Source organism: Budorcas taxicolor, chromosome 4 (genome assembly GCF_023091745.1).
Source record: "Budorcas taxicolor isolate Tak-1 chromosome 4, Takin1.1, whole genome shotgun sequence".
NCBI lineage: Eukaryota > Metazoa > Chordata > Mammalia > Artiodactyla > Bovidae > Budorcas > Budorcas taxicolor.
The window spans coordinates 46843976-46866979 of NC_068913.1; the positions used below are offsets into that span (position 1 = coordinate 46843976).

Sequence of the window (23004 nt, forward strand, 5' to 3'; positions counted from 1 at the left end):
CAGTGAGTTAGCCTCTCACCTGATACCCTTTGAAGCAAGTTGTTTTTGTTGTTACCTTCATGGACTGCAGGTATCCACAGAGTACTTGGATGCTGATCTTGGCTGATCACCAGCTCCCCGGCTCCCCTGAGGCATTCTCACACTGTTGCCCCTATGTCGAATCCTGCCTACACTGCCTGCCAGACAGTGCTGCTTCAGGCTCTGACAAAATACAGGCTCAGCTCGCCTGGCCTGTGCCTGCACAGAGACAGCAGCTCATGCTTTGTTGAAGCTCACAGACCATAGCTAAAGGGGAGAGTACTAGGCAGGGAAGGGAAAAATGGTTACTGTATCGGATAATGCTTTGTGGCAGCCCAGGCTGGAAGCATCCTGGGGCTTCTCAGTTCCAAATGACAAGGATGGGAATTGTGACTGAAAGGATATTACTTTAATTAAGAACAGTTCCATTCTGTGCGAAAGGAAATCCTCAAATTACTCTTGGATCTGTCAAGAGCAAGTGAATTCAATTTTGGTAAAATATGATGACCAAAGTTGACCGAAATCATTATTTTATCAGCAGAAATTGTCAAGTCAGAGAAATCAACATGTTCAAAATCTTCAGCTGCCCCAAAAGATCAATTAAGCATTATCTGAATATGAAAATCTAGAATTTATATCTATACCTTGGTTTTGCCCACCAAGAAATAACTTTTGGTGGAATTCACCATTTTTTCCACTAAAAAAAAAAAACATATTTCAAGGACAGTGTTATAAAAAGAACCATTATATGAAAATAAATTTTCAATTTTAAGCAATTACTAAAAACTGATATTAAGGATTAAGAGAGGTCAAAGTACAGTAAAAACTTAAATATTCTACATTCATGCTATACATATGCTAAAATATGTTTTAAAATAAAAAACTTTATTATAAAATGCAGAAAAAGAATCAGGTTTTAAAGCAACTCTTCTTCCCCTTCTGTTTTATATTAATTTTTAAAATGAGGCTATTAGCAACAGGTTTTGTTTTGACTGACTTTATTAGGAAACAGACTATTTGACCTACAAGCCTTTCTTTTTGAATAAATGTGACAGTATGTGATTTATTGTACTTAATATTTTGCTCCTTAGTCACTTCCTTGGCTGAAATTCCCAAATCTCATTAGGTGACTTCTTTCAGTTTATGGCAGATGGACAATGACCACAGGATATAAAATGAACAGCTGTCCTCCTCCCCTTTGTACCTTTCTCTCTTTCAGCCCTATCCCCATTCCCTCACTTCCAAAATATTTGTATTTTTTCCTTTTTCCTGCCACTCCTATAAGGGACCAATTCTCTCCTGATTTATGAAACACCATGTCATTTCCAGCCACTTTTGGGTGCTCATCCCTTTACAAATTCCCTCCCAAGTCCAACATAGAGGTTTCATCAGATCCTATGTCGGGAAAAACATAAGGAAGGGAAATGCAAAATGTGTCAGGCTTTGCCAGGTTCCCTGCCGAGCAGCCCTCTCTTCCTTGGGGTGGAAGCCTTGAACCAAGCCCTAGTGTTCAAGTCTGGCTCATTTTCTAGTAGGACTACATCCACCTTTGAGAGCAGGTGTTAAATAATGTCCTTCTCCACCCCCAACAATCTGGGGACTCAGCATTACTACCCTTTTGTTGTTTGGGCTTTGACCTTGGTGACAAGGTCTTACAATGCCCTCTACCTCATCTCCCAGAAGCGGAGCATCACTTTAACGTTCCCTGTGATGTTGATACTCCGGGGTGGTACTAGATGTGAGTAAAATTATGCCCTAAAAACAAGAGGACACTTGTACACACCTTAGTCCTCAAGGATCATTTAAGCTAGAAAGGATGAAAGTGGATGTGCACAAATGGCCAGCGTATAAATCAATGCTGAGTGAAATAAGCGTCAAAATAAAACAGAGCAAGTGGGGATTCAGAGATTTCAGAGTGTGGTAATGAGATTTTTTCAAGGAGGAAAGACTATTTATTTAGTCTATACTAATGATCAATTTCTTCTCATCCTATTGTTCAATGTTTTATCCCTTCTAAAGAACAGGCCTCAATAAATATTAGTAAAAATATTAATGAATGAAATATTAATATTTATCTTTTAAGCCTCATCCAGATGAGTGACAATAAATTAAATATTTCAAAAGGGAAAGGGCATAGTATCTTTCAAACTATTTTAATTCAGGTAGAGAAAACTCTTCAGTTATTAGTTTTAATAATGCAGACATAATTAATCTCAATAATCTTTGCCAGAACATTATATTTAGTAGCATCTTATAATATTTCAGAATATTCCCTTTTATTACTTAAGATAGGGCTTAGGAACTTGGGGTGAGGTAGATATGAAAAATATATAAAGTTCATATAAACTGGTCTTTTCTGTTTTGTTTTTAATTAATTTATTTTTTAATTGAAGGATAATTGCTTTACAGAATTTTGTTGTTTTCTGTCAAACCTCAACATGAATCAGCCATAGGTATACATATATCCCGGAGAAGGCAATGGCACCCCACTCCAGTACTCTTGCCTGGAAAATCCCATGGATGGAGGACTCTGGTAGGCTGCAGTCCATGGGGTTGCTAAGAGTCGTACATGACTGAGTGACATCACTTTCATTTTTCACTTTCATGCACTGGAGAAGGAAATGGCAACCCACTCCAGTGCTCTTGCCTGGGGAATCCCAGGGATGGGGGAGCCTGGTGGGCTGCCATATATGGGGTCGCAGAGAGTCGGACACAACTGAAGCGACTTAGCAGCAGCATCAGAAGCATACATATATCTCCTCCCTTTTGAACCTCCCTCTCATCTCCCTCCCCAACCCACATCTCTAGGTTGATACAGAGCCCCTGTTTCAGTTTCCTGAGCCATATAGCAAATTCCTGTTGGCTATCTATTTTATATATGGTAACGGAAGTGTTCATGTTACTCTTTCCATACATCTCACTCTCTCCTCCCCTCTCCCCATGTCCATAAGTCTATTCTCTATCTCTGTTTCTCCATTGCTGCTCTGTAAATAAATTCTTCAGTACCATTTTTCTAGATTCCATATATATGTGTTAGAATATGATATTTACCTTTCTCCTTCTGACTTACTTCACTCTGTATCATAGGTTCTAGGTTCATCCACCTGATTAGAACTGACTCAAATTTATTCCTTTTTATGGCTGAGTAATATTCCATTGTGTATATATGCACAACTTCTTTATTCATTCATCTTTTGGTGGACATCTAGGTTGCTTCCATGTTCTAGCTATTGTAAACAGTGCTGCAATGAACAATGGAATACATGTGTCTTTCAATTTCGGTTTCCTCAGGGTATATGCCTGGGAGTGGGATTGCTGGGTGACATGGTGGTTTTATTCCTAGTCTTTTAAGGAATCTCCATGCCGTCTTCCATGGTGGCTGTATCAATTCACATTCTCTCCAACAGTGCAAGAATGTTCCTTTTTCTCCACACTCTCTCCAGCATTTATTGTTTGTAGACTTTTTGATGATGGCCATTCTGACTGGTGTGAGGTGATAACTCACTGTAGTTTTGATCTGCATTTCTCTAATAATGAGCAATGCAGAGCATCTTTTCATGTGTTTGTTAGCCATCTGTATACCTTATCTAGAGAAATGTCTGTTAAGGTCTTTTCCCCACTTTTTGATTGAGTTGTTTGTTTTTCTGGTATTGAGTTGTATGAGCTGCTTGTATATTTTGGAAATTAATTCTTTGTCAGTTGTTTCATTTGCTATTATTTTCTCCCATTCTGAGGGCTGTCTTTTCACCTTGCTTATACCTGACATGCCTCTTGAGAAACCTGTATGCAGGTCAGGAAGCAACAGTTAGAACTGGACTTGGAACAACAGACTGGTTCCAAATAGAAAAAAGAGTACGTCAAGGCTGTATATTGTCACTCTGCTTATGTAACTTATATGCAGAGTACATCATGAGAAATGCTGGGGTGGAAGAAGCACAAGCTGGAATCAAGATTGCCGGGAGAAATATCAATAACCTCAGATATGCAGATGACACCACCCTTATGGCAGAAAGTGAAGAAGAACTAAAAAGTCTCTTGATGAAAGTGAAGTAGGAGAGTGAAAATGTTGGTTTAAAGCTCAACATTCAGAAAACTAAGATCATGGCATCTCGTCCCATCACTTCATAGCAAATAGATGGGGAAACAGTGGCTGACTTTATTTTTGGGGGCTCCAAAATCACTGCAGATGGTGACGGCAGCCATGAAATTAAGAGACGCTTACTCCTTGGAAGGAAAGTTATGACCAACCTAGACAGCATATTAAAAAGCAGAGATATTACTTTGCCAACAAAGGTCTATCTAGTCAAGGCTATGGTTTTTCCAGTGGTCATGTATGGATGTGAGAGTTGGACTGTGGAGAAAGCTGAGTGCCGAAGAATTGATGCTTTTGAACTGCGGTGTTGGAGAAGACTCTTTAGAGTCCCTTGGACTGCAAGGAGATCTAATCAGTCCATTCTGAAGGAGATCAGTCCTGGGTGTTCATTGGAAGGACTGATGCTAAAGCTGAAACTCCAATACTTTGGCCACCTCGTGAGAAGAGTTGACTCATTGGAAAAGACTCTGATGCTGGGAGAGATTGGGGGCAGGAGGAGAAGGGGACGAACGAGAATGAGATGGCTGGATGGCATCACCGACTCAAAGGACATGAGTTTGAGTGAACTCCAGGAGTTGGTGATGGACAGGGAGGCCTGGCATGCTGCGATTCATGGGGTTGCAAAGAGTCAGACACACCTGAGCGACTGAACTGAAAGACATTTTCATACCTTAATCTGTAAATATAAAACATTCATGACATAGTGCCTTTACTTTGTTTAAGGTGATTAAAAACAAATGAAAAAGCAGTAAACACACACACACACACACACACACACACACACACAGCTGTGTGTGTGTGTGCATGCTAAGTCACTTCAGTTATGTCCAACTCTTTGCGACCCTATGGACTGTAGCCTGCCAGGCTCCTCTACTGATGGGATTCTTCAGGCAAGAATCCTAGAATGGGTTGTCATGCCCTCCTCCCGGGGATCTTCCTGATTCTGGGAACAAACCTGCAACTCTTGCCTTGTAGGTGGATTCTTTAGCAGTGAGCCACCAGTGAAGCCCAAACACATATTTACAAAAGCCCATTCCTTTAGGATATTCATAAATAAAATCAAAGAAAAAACGTATCAACTCTATGAATTATGAACAAATAAAAGATTCTAGCTAGCTCATTAATAACAAACTGATTAAACACATGGATATGTATTTTTTGTCTACTGGCTTCATTAAAAGCACAGTTTATTGGTGATTCTCTGTTTTCTTCTGGATTATCTTTTCCACTGATTGAGGTCCTCAGATCACCTCCCCCAAATCTCTTGATGTGAAATGTCTGTATCACATCAATTTAGCACTTGGTTACATAATGTTACAGATGTCTCTGTAATAGTTGCTTGTCACTCAGGCAAGAAATATTTATGAGCACCTTCTAATTTTGAGTCCCTAGGGCTGAGAATAACATGATGGACAAGACAGGTACACTTCCCAAGCCAAAAAGTTCTTCATGATGTGTGTTTTTAAAATGCTTTACCTTCAATCCCCACTTAGCCAACAGATTCTATTAATTTGGGGAAAAGAGCTGGGCTAAATTCAACAAGTATATTCTTTGGCAAGCTAGTGTTGAGTAAATCAATGTAGATTTATATTAAGGAAGGGACAAATCCATTCTTAACACAACTGATATTTCTTAAGAAAGATCACAGATATTAAAAATTAATTTCATTATATTTATTTATTGCTTAAGAGAGAAAGAGGTAAGTTTTCTGACCTCTACTGCCTATTTAAAACTCCCAGCTGATGAACATGAACACTCCAGATGGACAGAACTATATGCTACATTGCTCATAGCCTTCCTTAGCCAGTCTTCCTGCTCCAGGAAAGAACTCAATTTCCCATTTTATGCCTTGCTTATGTCACTCTATCTCCTCAACTGGAAAAACTTCCTCCTTTCCAATGACTCATATTGTTCACTTTTAGGAACTCTCCTAAGAAGCCTTCCTGAATTGCTCTACTCTGCAGGACCTAACACCACAGGGACCTGTACACGAACATCTATGTTTACAACAATCTAGCAGTTCTCTAGAGGTTGCATGCTCCATATGCATCTAAAGCCTTCTACCATATCACTAAGCACTGTAAAATGTTGTTTTCTCATTTTTTTGTCTTTCCATAGTCAACTTTAACCCAGAAAAGCCTAAGGAGACAGCAAATACTCAGTGAAATTCTGTTAAATGAACAATGAATCCAAAGCACTACTAGCACTTCCCCTGGACCCAGGATCCTGCTTGGGAAAACAGAGTTTGGAGGAACCTGTAAAATAATGGTTTGCAAGGGCATCATCTCAAATTTTTCTTCCTGTCTCAGAGGAAATCTAAAGGAAATAGGTAAGTGCCCCTAAGGCTACAACCATAAATTCCACCAGTTGAATCTAATGAATCAAGTGAGGATTGTAGCAGATCAATGCCTAGCACAGAAATGGATATAAGATCTTTCACTGAAATGGAAAAATGAAAAGTTGTTCTAAGAATACTTTAGGACACCTTTCAAGACAATTTAGCTATTGATAACCTGGTAAATTTCAACTTCAGGACTGTGTTTTCAGCATGCTTTAACTTAAAAATTCATTTGGTGAAGATAGTCTGTAATCTGTGTGTGTGTGTGTGTGTGCATATTTAGAAAGATACACTGGCATAGCATTGGTGCTAATAATTGACATGGCAAGAGTTTATTAAGACATTCCTTAGTAATTAAAGACAAGGTACTTGGAAATCTCTTGGATAATGTTATGATGTAATTAAAAATGTTTACAAGAGCAATATAAAAATATCAAGGCAATAATTTATTCAGTTGTGGTTGTATAGCCACAATTTATTATTGAGGCCAAAAATAATCACAGAATCCCCTAGAAAATGGTCTATATTATATCTGACTCATCACGATATACAATGAAAATTTAACATCCCAGAGGACTGCTTAAGAAGTGACTCTAAATCAGACTGACTATATTTAACCATACTATTAGAACATATTTCCAACTATAGAACATATTTGGAAAGTTTCACAAGACACAAATAAATATAAACGAACTGTATACATACTGTGTTTTTTATAACACACTTAATAAAAATTTTGAAAAGGATATAAATGCAATGCTGCTAGGCTGAAGTTGCTACTTTGGTATTTGGTCACTGTGGGGCTTGAAAAACTCAGGATGAATATATACAATTATGATGTATCTATAATTTCTGTGTGTGCCCCAGTCTAGTCTTCACACCATAAATACAAAGAGAACAATAGTACTCCAAGTACTCATCATGAGATACACAAAATCATTTCAGAAAAGTTGTTTGTTATACCTATTTACCACACAACACCATACATCATACAGCTAATGGTTTGCCACTACACTGCTTCTCAGCCACCTTAATACTCCTTAGTTCTCAAGAATTTTTATCCTCGAAATGCAGTAAGCAAATTCCCTGATGAAGTCACTAAGCAGTAAATTATAATTTATTTAACTAAATATTTTGTCTCATTCCCATACAATGACATGTTAAAATTTCACTTTTGATTCTAAACATACTAAAAAATACTAAAGTGTATCTTTTCAGTTACAAACTTGACATGCTTATCTATCTATCCATCTTTTCGTAACTTCCTGATTCTGTTACTCTTCCAGTCGTCTAGCCTAGGATTCAAATCCATGCTTTTTATAATACAAGCAACACTCTGGTCTGCTGGGCTATAACCCTCTGACTTGTGGAGAAATCAATGATTCTTGCCAAGTTACATTTTCTGGGTCTAGTCTCCAGCCTTTAGGTATGGTGCTTGTTCTGGGCTTTGGGACTCAGGCACCAAACTCTTTATTCTCTGATAAACATTCCTTTCTCAGCTACTGAAAGGTGAGGAAATGAATCTACGCTGGCTCAAAAGCATACTCCTTACTATTTACAAAAAAAGATCTTTTTTCCCTTGAAGGAGGGATAATTCAATCAGTGCTAGATCTCTGCTACCTTGAATAAAGTTTAAATATAGTAGAATTGTGAGCATATATTTTAAAAGAAGATTCTCTTGTGTTCTTTAAAAGCTTAAAGATAATATCTGAAATTAATATATTATTATTAATAAATGCTCAGACTATTGGTAAATAAAAAAATCTAGCTTATATTTTGTAATAGTAGTATAATGAATTTAAAAACATTTGTTCTGGTTAAGAATCTCTAAGTTACACTAGCCTATCATGCTACAATTGAAAAAAATCCTGTTATTGTAGCACTATAACTTCAAAAAATGAGCTCTTTTTTCTGATTATAGAAGTATTATATGCTCATTATAGAAAATTTATTATACACTTGCTAATAGATCAAAAAAACCTTCCTACCAAAAACCTTATTATTTTATTTTTTTTGTTAAAGCTTTGCTTATGACCACATAAGGACTTCTGAGTAGTTAGTAAATTGTTGGAGGTAATGCTATCAATGTGAGAAGAGAAGAGTCCAAATTGTACACAAGCAGGTTCACATTATAGCTAACAGAAACTGAAAGGGTGCAACCTGAGGGAAAAATGACAACTACATGACTTAAAGAAAATTGCTCTTAGGAAATCAACTACAGTGGGCTGCAAGAGCACTGTTCTGCAATTAGGACTAGAAGTATAGTGAGAGAAACAGTTCTTTCGCTAGTGGTGGATCCCCAAAGATATGCAAAGATGGTCGAAAGTGGAGGGTGCTATCTCAGAGGCATGGCTGTCAGCAGTCCTCATGTCATGGGGAGAGGCCAGGAGGTGTCCATGTTATAAAACCAAGACCAAAAATTAGCCCCCATCTAGAAGGCAATATCTTTATTTACTTAGAATGTTCCCTTTGGAAACATACATGTTATTTATTAATATAAAACTTTGAAAATTCAAATGGAAAATAATATAATAGATAGCAAAACTATACACACTTGTCTAAAAGATAACCTTATTTTATTGAATGCTTTGTGTAGAAATTTTTAGCTCAAATACAAAGCACCTAAAAGAAATATTGTTAGATACAGTCATTTTTAAATTACTGGTGTGTTAATCAAACATGAAGCCTAAATTGGTTTCTCTCAGCCACAAATAAATAATCTTTTGTTACTACCATTCAGTAAGAATGCAGGAAATTTAACAGATTTCAATCTTAATCTGAGAAAAACATTATTAGTAAGGTCATCCTGTGTAATATAATATTCCAATACACTCAAAATCCACATGTAACTACCTTTAAAATGTTTTGGATTACCTGGATTGTTTTTACATACCACTCACTGCCAGAGAGAAATGAGAACAGCATTTAAAATTTTTTAAAGTTCACTTTTAAAATGTTTTAAATTATTTACTGCAGTGTTAAGACTTACTCTTTTCTAAATCTAAAAGCATTTGGCACCATAATCCTGCTGGAACACAATGATTAAAACAAACATTTCCAAGTTTAATTGCTAACAACACTTACCAATGGAAAACTGAAGGACAGAAGCTGTTGTTGTATTAAGGCCTGTGGTAATCTAGAAAAAGGAATATACCAAAGTCAGACAAGATAGAGAGCAGGAGAAAGAGGCAAAGGATTCAGAAGGAGAGAGTGAAAATTAAGAGGATGGAAAGGAGCCATAAACAAAGGTTATATTTATCCAGTGATTAGCTTGTTTCTGTCAGTATGTTTTGTGTTTCTCTGGGAAAGCCTCACTTAGGCACTCCTAGTACATTTCTCAGGGTCTTGTTTAAAACTCTTCTTAGCGTAATTTACCAGGCACTTGACACAGCCCCCTCTACTCACTGCACCCTTCTCTCATTCCTCATCAGTAGGCCTGGGGCCCATAAAAATGTCATTGAAAATTGACCAAACAAAAACTGGGACCAAAATTAAAACATATGAGAAGAGTAGGAATATTTTGAAAAGTAAATAGAATTACAACAGGTAAAAGATGCAGAATTTCTTTGGAGGATGATAAAAATGTTCTAAAATTGATTGTGGTAATGGCTGTGTAATTTTGTGATTAAGGTGGAAATCTTGAATTGTACACTTTAAATGAATGAATTGTAGAGTATGAGGATTATTTTTCAATAAAACTGTTACCCCCTCCCCCAAATAATCAAATTATAGGAGTAGAAATACTCTTCTAACACATTGCTATTATTTTCCTTTAGTTTCATGAAAAAGCATGCCTAAATAACTTTCCCCTTTCTGGAAAAGGACTGATACCCTATTTAATTTTAAATAAATTAAAATTCAAAAAAATATTAATTTTTTTTTCATTCATTCATTCTATGGAGCAATTACTTTGACCCATACCTGCTCATTTTCTTTCTTTTTTCTTTTGATTCTCATTTTCAGTGACTCTTGTTGGGTTTCTGATCCCATGAGCTAAGGTATGGGATGCCTCCTATGACTGCACCCAATAAAATAGGAAGTGGATAACTATGTTTTAAACATGGCAGAAGGAGTAGTCTTCTTAAATGTCATAATAATACTCTTGGACTTTGTAGCCCCCATACAATGGAGTCCACCATGGCAGAAGGGTTAAGAGATACCCAGTTCATGAATCACTGTGGGAACTGGTGGACAAACAGTGAATAAGCTTCTTGAAGTGCCAGAATTCAGCTGAAATGTGAATATCAAAAGATCGAATTGTGCTTTCCATTTCTACAACACAATTTGGAAAGTGGTGTTGGAGTGTATGTTTTAATTATGTGGCTTTAAAATTCATGAAGAAACAGAAAAGGTAACAAAGGGGAGGGCAAGAGAGACCTTTTTATAAGTTGTCTAGATATCAGTATGGCTATCAGCTCCTAATTTGTTTTTACCATTGCAAGAATCACTGGTGTCAGGGTATCAGATGAAATTCTCTATTTAAATCTTCCATTATCACAGATTATTTAAGAAAAAACTGGCCCACCATGTCTAGAACTCTGTTTTCTATTCCCTTCCTCACTTCAGAGTCATTAGAGAAAAATGCACTAATAGAAATTTCTTTAGATAACAAAAATACTAGCTCTTTTTCAAGATTTCTTTAAAAGAGGTTAGCAGACATTTGGTCCTATCCAAAATGTCCAAAAGACATTTGTCCACTACAAAAAGTCCACAATATTTGGTCGTGTCCTAAACCATTTAAGGTAGACCAAACAAGCTCACGTTGTTTGGTCATGACGTTTTGGATAGACCAAATCTCAAGGACCTTTTGGTATCTACCAAATGTTTCACAATAAACTGTGGAAAATTCTGAGAGAGATGGGTATACCAGACCACCTGACCTGCCTCTTGAGAAATCTGTATGCAGGTCAGGAAGCGACAGTTAGAACTGGACTTGGAACAACAGACTGGTTCCAAATAGGAAAAGGAGTACGTCAAGGCTGTATATTGTCACCCTGCTTATTTAACTTCTATGCAGAGTACATCATGAGAAACGCTGGACTGGAAGAAGCACAAGCTAGAATCAAGATTGCCGGGAGAAATATCAATAACCTCAGATATGCAGATGACACCACCCTTATGGCAGAAAGTGAAGAGGAACTAAAAAGCCTCTTGATGAAAGTGAAAGAGGAGAGAGAAACAGTTGGCTTAAAGCTCAACATTCAGAAAACGAAGATCATGGCATCTGGTCCCATCATGATCCGCTTCATGGGAAATAGATGGCGAAACAGTGGAAACAGTGTCAGACTTTATTTTTTGGGGCTCCAAAATCACTGCAGATGGTGATTGCAGCCATGAAATTAAAAGACACTTACTCCTTGGAAGAAAAGTTATGAGCAGCCTAGATAGCATATTCAAAAGCAGAGATATTACTTTACCGACTAAGGTCTGTCTAGTCAAGGCTATGGTTTTTCCAGTAGTCATGTATGGATGTGAGAGTTGGACTGTGAAGAAGGCTGAGCGCTGAAGAATTGATGCTTTTGAACTGTGGTGTTGGAGAAGACTCTTGAGAGTCCCTTGGACTACAAGGAGATCCAACCAGTCCATTCTGAAGGAGATCAGCCTTGGGATTTCTTTGGAAGGACTGATGCTAAAGCTGAAACTCCAATACTTTGGCCACCTCATGCAAAGAGTTGACTCATTGGAAAAGACTTTGATGCTGGGAGGGATTGGGGGCAGGAGGAGAAGTGGACGACCGAGGATGAGATGCTGGATGGCATCGCTGACTCGATGGATGCGAGTCTGAGTGACTCCAGGAGTTAGTGATGGATAGGGAGGCCTGGCGTGCTGCGATTCATGGGGTCACAAAGAGTCGGACACCACTGAGTGACTGAACTGAACTGAACTGAAATGTTTCAGAGACCAAATGTCTCATGGATGCGTTGGACAGAACCAAATGCCCTACAGGGTTAAAAGAAATCTGTTTTTTCCCTCCCCCATAACTTTTAGAGTATCTATTTACCCTCAGGGGTTTCTACTTGGAAAATTTGATCTTAAAGTCCAAAGAGGCACATGGAAATTTTTAAAATTTTTCTCAAAAATTGAATGAATGCTCTTTTCCTCCTCTGATTTTATGTAACTGAGTAATTCCCAGATGAGTTATGAAATACTCCTGAATGTAAGTTCTTTGAAACAATGGTATGGCATTATATAAGCTAAAAGTACCTTGGTTATTGCTATTGCTAGTGCATTAAATATATGAGAGAGTCTTTGATACTTATCCTGAGGGTGTAATAAATGATGCTTGCGTCACCTGGATGATCAAGTTTCACATCTGTGACCTCTGCTAGCAAACAGTAAATCACTTGAAATAGTGCCAAATTCAAATTACATGTGCTAACTGAGGGTGACCTTAGACTTTGATTAGTCATTGATCCCATTATTTGTTTTCTTCACTAGGGAAGCTAAGGACTGTTGGAATGATTGACTCTCATTCCTTTACCTTGACCCAATTTAGTTTATTAGTAAAATTGTCAGCTACAAGAAAGGATAGGAAAGATGAAGAGGAAAAAAAAAACCAATAAAGCACTGCCTATAAAATCTATTCACCTATATTTACATTTGGGTATTATAAATTATTTATTATTCTTGAGTTCAAATACGTAATTTCAGTCTGCAAAGTTATTACATCAGTCATTCTGAAAACTAAAGAACCTCTTAAAGAGATTTTGATGATTTATTACAGTGACTATGAACATCAGAGAGAGGACTTTTTCACTACCAAATCTCACTGTTCTTAAATTATCAAATAAACTCCAAATTATAGAAAATTAGTATGTTCACCAAATGAATCTGAAGAATTCACTGCAGGCTGAATCTGTTCATTGTACATTTCTTCCCTACAAATTTTTATTGAATTTAATCTTGTTTTAGCCCAAACTCCTCACTGTAACTAAAACACATTTCCAAATATGAGAGAAAAATGGAGTAAATAATTTACTTATTTTTTTAATTGGAGAGTAACATAACTAATTTTATTTTAAGCTCTGAGAGAGCACATTTTCTCTTAGAGGAGTGGGTAAATGAATTCCTCATTACCTTCAATTCAGACTAGCAAAATGAATGAAGTTAGTGCCCTCCCCTGAAACGTGGAGACTTCACTGAGGTAATGAAACACGTGAGGCTTGCGCAGCAGAGCAGTAGTGGGAACACGAATGCACAGTATGCCCATGCGGTGGCAGACACCTCCTCTCACAGGCTTTGGCTTTTATTGAAATGAAATGGCCATTTGACTAAATTCACAAAGTGGAAATGCTCTTTTAGGCACTTTTAAAAATAAGGCCTACCAAAGTTCTTTGCCTTGATCTATGGTTCCTTATTTCACAATTTCAGTAAGCACTGGATTTATAAAAAATTTTAAAGTATACATATCTGCTTTTAAAAGTGATATCTGGGGGCTAATAACTTTCATCAGTTCTCACGCACAACAGTTTTTACTGGATTCAGTTTTGAAGTGCAAATATTTGAATTTTAGTGGATAATAGCCTGTTAACTGACAACTGAATTCGTCACTTTTCCTTTGATTAATCTTGCTTCTGTAAACACGACTTGGATACAATATATATTTTTGCTCCTGGGATACCAATACAGTATAAAAATAACTGGAAAATGGAAGTTCCTAGTGTATAAAATGTAGGTGTCATTCTTATCTTTGTTAATGAATCTTCATTTTGTTCCCTTTGAGTCTACAACACAACTCATATTAGGGAAATACTTATGATGTAAACATAAATCTGTGTATGTTTTTTCATTTCTTGGGTGAAGATAATTGTTTTGAATATTTTCCTTCTTGGTTAAAAAGCTAACTTTATATTAATTATATAACACAATTGAAAACTAGCCCATTGAGCATATAAACTCTAATAGTCAATATACTGGAATATAGTGAAATTATCAGAATTAAATATACATGGAATCAAATAAACTAGATACTTCAGTTTCTATGCTACAGAAATATGAATTTTGGCATTATATTCTTAGATATGTTTATTTCTCATTAATTAGAAACAAAAAAGAATTGGCCAAGCATTTCCTGAAATATTACTGTGGGGAGGACATTCTAAAATGGGCATTTATTCTAAGCTCAATTAACTATGACAAAAATTTAATTTTGTTTTAAGGTTTATAGATAATTAATTCAGTCATGGTATATTATTTAAGATGTACTAGCAAATCTATTTTTTTCAAGAAGACTTTCACTACAGAGTCACATTTGTTTTGCAGGAATATTATAACACCTTGTAAGACTTGAATTATGAGTACCTATTATTTTAATTTGCATCCAATTAATTCTGTTTGTGTTCTAATTTCAACTAAAAACTCTTCAATTTATCAACGTTCTGAAGCTTGTATGCTTAATAAATTAAATTTATCTATTGCCATGAAAGGGGTATTCAAGCAGCGTAAAATAAGAACCATGTTATAAAAATTAATTGACTTTCACAATTTGACAACTAAATCTTCCTTTAATTACCTAGCTAGGTTTTTTTCCTCCTTTTTAAGTTGGAAGGCAGTCTTTTGGCCACTTTTACAATTAATTAATTTGAAACATAATGTATGATGGAGGGGTGAAAAATACAACTTGTTACTAAAAGCTCCATGATAAGGAAGATGTGGGAGAAAAAAGGACAGGCATTGAAACTCAAGTTGAAAGGCAAACCATAAGAGATGCTGCAGAAAGAACATTAGGTACAAAGAAACTGAGCTTAAAGTGTAAGACAACAATTAGCTTTTTCAAGAAAAAGAATACATCCTTTTTCAAGAATGTGAAATGAATGTAGTCTTGGTGCCAGAAAGAAGTACCACGTGACAACAAAAGGCTCATTAGTCATATTTGATGCCTAATGATTTAATTGCTTTCAATTTTAGAATGCTCATGTTGCATTTTACACATGATCCAAGGACTTATTTTTGGCAAACCAAGTCTAATCATCTAAATTAAAATAACCTACTATCAAACAATTTGGCATAAACCAAACTTTTTTAAGAACTGGTTTATTTAGTCTGCTCTTTCACTTGAAATATTTCATTAAAGCTTCTAGGTGATTAAGAAACAAAGTGTAAAAATAATGTGATAAAATTGTTTATCTAACATTTTTCAATTGCAAGGAGATAAGAAGCATAAAAGTAAAGCTTTATACAAGGACTTATAAAGTAACAAATTATGTAGATATTATATATATAATATCTGTCTCTTGTATATATCATATGTCATGCATGTCATACCCATCTTTTTAAAAAGCCATATAATCATATGATGTGCCATGTTTAATGAGATCCATTGATGCTGCCAATTTTTTTTACTAAATTCTTTGTTTTTTTACATTTGAAAATAAACTTAAATCACTCCTAATTTTGAGATATTTGCAATAGGACTCATAAGTAATACTGCACATTTTCATCTGAATTGGAATTGAGTAGGAAAACCTTTGTTGCCAAAAAAGCTCAGTAAAGACAATGTATTTGGAATAATGTACATAAATAGCACATACTTACCAATTCTCTTGGACCATATGGCTCACAGAAGGTGACAGCATTGCCATGCATAATTGCACCACACTGTTCTCCAGTCTCACAGTTGTTACATTTCACCCTATGGGAACACAAAACGCAACCTCAGTCTGCGAACTAAGTAGCACAGAGTGGTTTATCACTCAAAAGATGTAATAGATACTGTTATTCAGTTGAAATCAACATTTCCAGGTAGGTAATGGTATTTTGTATTGTGACAAGTTAAGGAAGCATGAAAACAGAAAGACTTAAGTTGAATCCTAGTCCTCTCAGTTACTCGCACTGGAGGTTACTTTAACTTCCCAAAGTTTCAGTTTTCTCATCTGTAATATGAAGATAATAACACTGAACTAAATATCACATAGTTATCATGAGGATTAAATGAGAGAATGTATATAAAACAGAGTACAGAACTAATCTTATAGTAGGCACTTAATAGTGGCAGTTAGTATTATTATCAATTATTACATAACATACTATGTTCAATACAAGTATTTTGCTAATATTAAAGATAAGCAAAGTTACATACACTTATATAATGAACTAAAACCATATATCTCTGAAATCAAAAGCTGTTTTACAAATTTAAACCTTTTATTTTGAATTATGATTAACATCAATGTTTGAAATAACTGTCCTAAAATAGATGTGCAAGTCTACAAAATGTACCATGCAAAAAATAATGGAATCAGATTGTATTTAATCCACATAATAATATGAAATAAATACAAACTCTAATCCAAGCAAATTTTGGATACTGAGTTAAACTTGCAAATAATTTACTTAGTTGCTTTCCTTATTATTATGAAGTGGCTAATAAAATCTTAGAACAGAATATCAAAATTAAATATATTCATGTCTTCAGTATAAATTGACAATACAAATAATGTGGATTTGACTTTGCATATTTACAGTAACATTTATAATGCTCTGGCATTATGATATTTCAACCTACAATCAGTACATGTAGAAAAACCGAACTATGTTTTCTTAGTCTGAACCTCGAAGTGCATGAGAGCTGTATTTCATGCAGAAAGGACATTTTCAAAGACTTTCACATTCTAGGTGCCAAACATTGTGGAAAGGGCACTATGTATGCCCTTTGTTTTTGTAGATTGCTGTATCAGACCTTTTCTGTTGTTTGCTGATCTCAGAGAAAAGAAGGAGCAGGAAGTCCTATTCAAATAGGAAGAAGACAAAGGTATGAAAAGATTCAATGGAGCTCATAAAGCCGAGAGGCAGAAGCACAATAAGTAAAAACTTGGCAAATAAATAGATATATTTCCTATATGCGTATTGCATGGAAAAAATATTTTAATCTTTTGAGCTATACTCCCACACAAAGAAGATCAACAATGTCAAGAAGCTTTGATTTTTAAAAAAATAAACAGAGAACAACTTCTGACATGGAATTTTAATTTAAATTTATTTATTTTAATTGGAGGCTAATTACTTTACAATATTGTATTGGTTCATTGCAGCACAGTTTATAATAGCCAGGACATGGAAGCAACCTAGGTGCCCATCAGCAGACGAATGGTGACATGGAATTTTAAACAGTAGTATCTCATATCTTAGTAGACTGAAATCTTTGCTTGATTACTGTAAAGAAAGATTCTAATAAAATGCCCTTTATGTTAAAAGAGACACAGTAGTAGCTTCATGGTGCAACGAATATGTCTCTTGTTCACCATTTTATGCTTGGCATGATGTGAAAAGTGAAAGTCGCTCAGTCGTGTCCACTTTCTTCCACAGTCCATGGAATTATCCAGGCCAGAATACTGAAGTGGGTAGCCTTTCCCTTCTCCAGGGGATCTTCCCAACCCAAAGATCGAACCCATGTCTCCCACATTGCAGGCAGATTCTTTAGCAGCTGAGTCTCAACGGAAACACAAGAATCCTGGAGTGGGTAGCCCGTTCCTTCTCCAGCAGATGTTCCTAACCCAGGAATTGAACCCAGGTCTCCTGCATTGCAGGCGGATTCTTTAGCAACTTAGCTATCAGGGAAGCCCTAAGGCTTGAGGTCTAAACACTTCAAATAGGGCCTGGCACACTTTAAACAGAGCAAGCATGATACAAATGTTAGCATAAGTTTTAACTATTTTTAATATGGATTTCCAACATTTTCATCCAAAACAAGTATGTTAGGTTTTTTTTCCCCCACAGAGAATCTGTTACATGAACTTTTTACTACTGTTTTTCTATTCTTAAAACTATTACATTAATTTTTCCCAAGGAGTGTGATTTTGAAGTACAGAGAAGTAGCATCAAAATCATAGTGGGCTTCTTAGTGATAGATGAGGATTATTTGTCCTCCAAGGCATTGTGAAATGACTCAGAAGAAAAATAAGCTTTGTCAAGAGAAATTAAAAGATTGTTCAACCCTCACATGGACTATCTGACATTTTCCTCCAGTAATTCTAAACTAAAAGCATCACTGTTGGTGTGAAGTCCAAGGCCTGATATTTGAATTCTCAAAGCAATCGTTCTATCTATAAATATTGATCTGCGGCTGCTGCTAACTTGCTTCAGTCGTGTCCAACTCTGTGTGACCCCGTAGATGGCAGCCCACCAGGCTCCTCCGGCCCTAGGATTCTCCAGGCAAGAACACTGGAGTGGGTTGCCATTTCCTTCTCCAATGCATGAAAGCGAAAAGTGAAAGTGAAGTCGCTCAGTTGTGTCTGACTCTTCGTGATCCCATGGACTGCAGCCTACCAGGCTCCTCCATCCATGGGGTTTTCCAGGCAAGAGTACTGGAGTGGGGTGCCATCGCCTTCTTTGATAAATATTGATCTGCAGTTCCCAAATCAACTGTATATCAGGAAAATAATATCTGTATAAACACATGTATTTCAAATCCCCATCACCCACAGTTTAGGTTAAATAGGATTCAGGTGTAGCCTAGATATCTGTATATTGTTTAAAGATGATTCTAGCATAGGTAGCTATAGCCTGGCACTAGGGAACCAGTGAATAGACAGTAGATGTTTGATGTGTTTGGAGAACCACTTCTATTTTGTGGAATAACAAGAGTTAAAAAAAAAACAATAAAACACACAAAAAAGGCAATCAGTTACAGCATTCTCCCCACTTGGCTCAACAACCCCTCTGGACCTTTTTCTTCCTTGATGTGCTTTATAGCTCCAGAAACTTAAAATTAACAAAGGCATTGGTACCCGGTTGAATCTTAAAGATCTTGAAATACCAGCTATTACTCACTGAATTGTTGCTACCTGGAGGCACAATGGCTTCACCAAGGACTGATGAAACAAATCTGTTAGTTTCCCGTCAAGGTCTTTTAAATGCCCTTTGCTTGAATTTCTCACAGTATAACTGGGTTTGTCAACATAATTTTTTAAAGTTATTTTGAAAACACATCCTTCTGGGTAGTCAAATCCAATCCACTCTTAGCTGCCAATGGTGTAGCTACTCATTTATCATTCATTAATTCATTCTTATAATTAACAAACTTGTGCTAGGAACCTATAGGCACTGTGATGAGCTTTAGTGGTACAAACACCAAGAAAAGTGCTATTTATTTCTAACATTTTAACCTGTAGTTTCCCAACTGAATTTGTTCAAGAAAATGATGGGTTCTGTAAAGTAAGGTAACATATTCTTCAGAGATTGATGGAAAGAGGAAGTTTTAAATAATTTCAGTTAAACAGATTTTTGTTTTTCAATTTAAAAAGGGATGTGACCTCTCAAGCTAAGGATTAGAAACGAATTGCTTCTCTGCTTAAAAGTAATAGTGAATATTTCTCTAATCTAAGAAACTACTCCCCACTTCTTTTTCTCAATATGAAAAACAGAACATAAGAATCTGACAAATACTATGGCACATCATATGAATCACCCACCTCAAAATATACTCTCATGAACAGTATGATTAAAAGACATTTTAAGGGAAATGCTTGCTATCCCCAAAGACCATGCAAAGCCTGAATTTATTGAGCTCTCTCTGAATCTATTTATCACATGCTTAGGTGCCACATGAATCTTATCTATTACTAGAGTTCACAGATCATTAAGTGTTCAAGTTGGAGGGCATCTGAAGTATCACTGAATTTCATTACCCCCTCATTTTACAAATTATAGAATGAGACTAGAGGCCAGTTTTCCTGACTCCTTGTCCAATATCCTTCCCACTCCACTCTAATGCGGTCAGGAAAAGAAAAGAACTCCAGTTCTACAAAAATCATGTGCATTTCAAAAATGTTTTTCATCATTTTTGCTATCAGAGTTCATCTGGAAAACCTAGCATCTTTTCTTAAAAGTTGTTTGTTTTTTTTTTTTCATTTATAGGATAAGGGATTTTGCTTTGATAATACAGATGTACAAAAATAAAAGAAATGTCATGGACTTCATAGAAAATATTTAGAATGAATTTACTGGGCTAAAGTACATAAGCAAATTCAATATTCCTTTGGTCATGTACATCCTTAGATAATTCATCCCTATTTTATATACACATTATCATACTGCCATTTTTTTCCACTAACAAAACCATAAAGGAATCAGCAAGGATGAAGGCAGGTACTTGTTGACCAACACATGTAGGGTTAAACTGTAAACATAAAAGAAAAAGAATGCCTTGAGCCAAGATTTGGTTTTCACTCTAACAAGCTCCTTGGCAATTTGAAACTTGTTATTTTGGTGTCAATACTCCATTTTCTTTTTTTAAATTTAGGTGGCTGTTTTTTGTTTAGAAATTATATGCAATGTGCATTTGTGCTGTAGAGAGCACACTTCTGAAGGTATAATTATGTTTTTAATCCTGACTTTAAAATTATTAGGCTGGAAAACGTGCCAAATTCCCTGTTCAGGAGACACAGAGGAAGCTGGAGTGAAATGACCCCGGAGTCCCTGTGGTCCCCATGTCCTAGAGAGACTCACACAGGACTTTTAGGACACTGGAAAGAGGAGGAGGATTAATGAGAAACTTGGGCTCCATCGAACAGTCAGAGATTTATGAATGGTTGGTGGTGACATCATCCTGATAACAATAAATAAATAACCTAAATACTATTTTCTCAAGAGCAGTCTAATTACATGGCTCATTCTTCTTTTTAGATCAGAGTGAAAGCACTCAGCCTTTAGTCAGTCACTCTGCTGAAACAAGTTAATCATCTGGAAACTCAGTGACAATCAGTTATCAAATTCTCATTTGGGATACATGCTGTTTGTCCCCAAGACTGGGGACACTGTATTATCTCTCTGTAATTTATTGCCTCTAAAGGAGGCGATGTCTGGTATTCTCTGAGTCAGAATCGTCTATTCACCAGCATTTCTGAACAGAGATGTTAAAATACTTTTAATATTTGATCTGATTATAAAATGTACTTTAAAAGTGGAAAGATTAAAGAGAAATCTCTTATAATTTCCTGACCCAAAGATAACAAGTCTGTTCCCCCAGGTACAGCTCACACTGCATGTGTTGATAATCTAATGTGTGAGTTTGAAAGGCAAGGCCAGATCAGGGACTGGTGAATCTATCAAAGTAAATAGAACCCTGTCAGCCATCTGGGAGGTGGACAGTCAGCTGACTTCATTTGGAGACACTGGACCTCCTCGTACTTTCCACTGAAACCTCAACAAGCAACCAACTATACTCCAAAAAAAAAACCCAAAAAACCTAATAAGCAGAACACTCAACTTTTGACCATATTTTATAGCAAAGAGATGATGTTTTATAGTAAAAAGGCATGACTATTTACTTGTGAAAGACCACACTTAAAAAAAAGAAAAACCCTCAAAAATTCTCTCTTTGTAAATATGGAATATTTTTAGAAAAACAGCAAGGAAAGTCCACTCTATAAGACTGAAAATAATATCACCTTCAACAACATCATGACTTTTTTTCTAAGGAACTAACACATGCTCTAAATATGAAAATGACAAATTCCATTTATAGTTCATTCTTTCTCATTACTTCTCACTGAGGAAGGTAAGAGAACTCCTATTCATCAGGGAGTTTAAAAATTTAATTTCTCCTTTGTTAACAGCTATAATGACAAATATTATTTGAATTAAAAATATCCCTTCTAATACTCTACTACTGAATGCAATATTCTGACCTCCTACTATGGTGAATTCTACTACATGCTGCTTGAGGAAATATTTTCTCATTTGTTTCAAATGTACTTGACATTTAATTCCATTGAGTGAGTTATTTCTGTCATAAAAAACAGAGATTAAAGAAGGAAATAATAAGCTTCCAGATTTGCACCTTATTTTAATAGTAGGACACCTCCTGGTTAACCTTTCTATTGTTGATGAAGTTTTCCCCAGAGCAATTACATCAGGGTAAGTAGAAGGAGGGGGAGGAAGCAAGAGAAAGAAGGTTAGAGGAGAGTTTAATCATAAGGGAAAAAACTTACTAACAAAGGAGAAGAGAGAGTGAGAGAAAGTAGAAAAAGGGGAGGTCAAGAAGACAAAGAGAAAAAGCAGAAAAAGATGCACAGATCAGAGTATCAGGGGACTTCACTGGTGGTCCAGTGGCTAGGACTCCTTGAATGCAACGCAGGGGGCCTAGGTTTGATCCCTGGTCTAGGAACTAGATCCCACATGCTGCAACAAAAATCCTACATGCTGCAGAAGAAAATTAAAGATCCTGCTGGCCACAACTAAGACCCAATGCAGTCAAATAAATAATAAGTACACTTTTAAAAAAGATCAGAATATTGGACCAATAAACCTTAAAACTGAATTATAATTCCACAACCCAAACTACAGTGATATATTAGAGGTTTTGGTAAAGATAAGTCATCAGATAAAATATTATTTTGCAGACATTTATTACCCATTCACAGTCTCCCTGTGTCACCAGCTCCTGAAAACTTACAAGGTATATCTTTCATATCAAATAGGTAAGATGGCATATTAGGTGATATGATTCCAAGTGGTCATCATTACAACAACAACAAAAGGCCCCTTGGAAATCCATCAGCAGTGATGTGCAGACCTTGATGCCCATGGTGAGTGCTTCCTTCACCCATCAGGTCTT

The 23004-nt window shown here is 36.1% G+C and overlaps 1 protein-coding gene across 1 annotated transcript in view; it reads right to left on the bottom strand.

Annotated features, from left to right (window-relative positions):
- RELN (reelin) overlaps positions 1-23004 on the bottom strand; it is a 536555-nt gene that overhangs the window by 249856 nt on the left and 263695 nt on the right. The window contains exons 7-8 of the mRNA XM_052638374.1: positions 15984-16080; positions 9534-9585 (exon numbers count right to left, since the gene is read on the bottom strand). Of these exons, the coding sequence (XP_052494334.1) occupies positions 9534-9585; positions 15984-16080 (149 nt within the window). The remainder of the gene's footprint in view (positions 1-9533; positions 9586-15983; positions 16081-23004) is intronic.